Genomic DNA, 1,276 nt, shown 5'->3' on the forward strand with positions numbered 1-1,276 from the left:
CTACTTAGAAGGCTGAGGCGGAAGGATTGCCTGAGCCCAGCAGGTCGAGGCTGCGGTGGCCGGGAGTAGCGTGCCACTGCACCCCAGCCTGGGCAACAGAGCGAGACTCTGACTCACGAAAAAATAAAAAATAATGAAAAGAAAGCAGGAGTGTGCCCACTACCCCACTCCCACACGCAAAGGACTCCTGTGACCCTCCCTTCAGCCAGTGAGGTGGGGCCTGTCGTCTCCGTTATATAGATGAGAAACTGGGGACCCACAAAGGCCACCTGACCCCTGAGGCCCTGCCTTTGCCTTGACCGCAGCTCCCTCTGGTGGCAAGGCTGAAACCCGTTCATTCATTCACTCATTCAGCAAGCATCTAGGGATACCCCTGGTGGGCCTGGCCCTTTCCGGGAGAGGCCTAAGTGCAGCCCAGCAAGGGAAGGGCAGGCACAGACGATGGCCAGGATATGTGTGGGGGATGGGACCCCAGAGGTACCCTGGGCCCCTGCACCTGCTCTGGGGACCCTAGGGGACAGCCACACTCACCAGTTTGCCCTCGATGCTCCCTTTCCAGGTTTTGATCACAAGCTCCAGGAGGTCGACGTCCAAGACACAGACATAATCTGAAGCAGAGAGCGAAACATCCTATGGTCTCCCCCTACCAGGCCCCTGACCCACCCCAGAGGAAAGGGTCAAGTTTGCGTGGGTATAGCACCCACTGTGCATGCCCTGTGGGAGCCGAGAACCTGGCCAGCAGCCTGGTGAGAACAACTGGCTGCTCTGGGCGCGGCTGGGGGCTGTGGTGGGAAGGGAAGCCCAGGCCGGGCCTGCCCACCTCGCCGAAGATCCAGGGTCTCCACCTCGCACTTGTCGGACAGGTACAAGGCAGAGTCATCGAGGATGAACCTGGGGGGGAACAGGGCTGAGAAGGGCCTGGGCGCCCGGCAGGCTGGGGCTCCGGGAGACAGGTAGCGGGGTCCCAAGCCCACCGGCAGTGGTCCTGGTGGGCCCTCTCCAGTCTAGGCGTTGCTGTCTGCACAACAGGGAGAATGGGCCTGGTTCCCATGCTGCAGGCCCAGACAGCAGGCGCTCACTTGCGTGAGGGGCCCCCACTTGGCCTCACCACAGTCCTGGGAGGGGGTGTCCTTTTATACTCTACTGCATTTCTTGTTTTTTTTTAAATAAGTCCTTCTTTAATGCTAATATAATAAAAACTCCTTTAAGATATTTCATGTTAGCTGGGCTCGGTGGCTCAGCCTGTAATCCCATGCCTTGGGAGGCTGAGGTGAGT

General features: G+C 58.9%; 1 protein-coding gene across 1 annotated transcript in view; it reads right to left on the minus strand.

The window, feature by feature from the left end:
- Positions 1 to 1,276, minus strand: part of ATG2A (autophagy related 2A) — a 26,632-nt gene that overhangs the window by 10,664 nt on the left and 14,692 nt on the right. Inside the window, exons 25-26 of the mRNA XM_021708392.1 lie at positions 821 to 891; positions 532 to 608 (exon numbers count right to left, since the gene is read on the minus strand). Coding sequence (XP_021564067.1) covers positions 532 to 608; positions 821 to 891 — 148 coding nt within the window. The remainder of the gene's footprint in view (positions 1 to 531; positions 609 to 820; positions 892 to 1,276) is intronic.

The sequence above is a fragment of the Carlito syrichta genome, unplaced genomic scaffold (assembly GCF_000164805.1).
Source record: "Carlito syrichta isolate Samal-C Ts95f unplaced genomic scaffold, Tarsius_syrichta-2.0.1 Scaffold136096, whole genome shotgun sequence".
Taxonomy (NCBI): domain Eukaryota; kingdom Metazoa; phylum Chordata; class Mammalia; order Primates; family Tarsiidae; genus Carlito; species Carlito syrichta.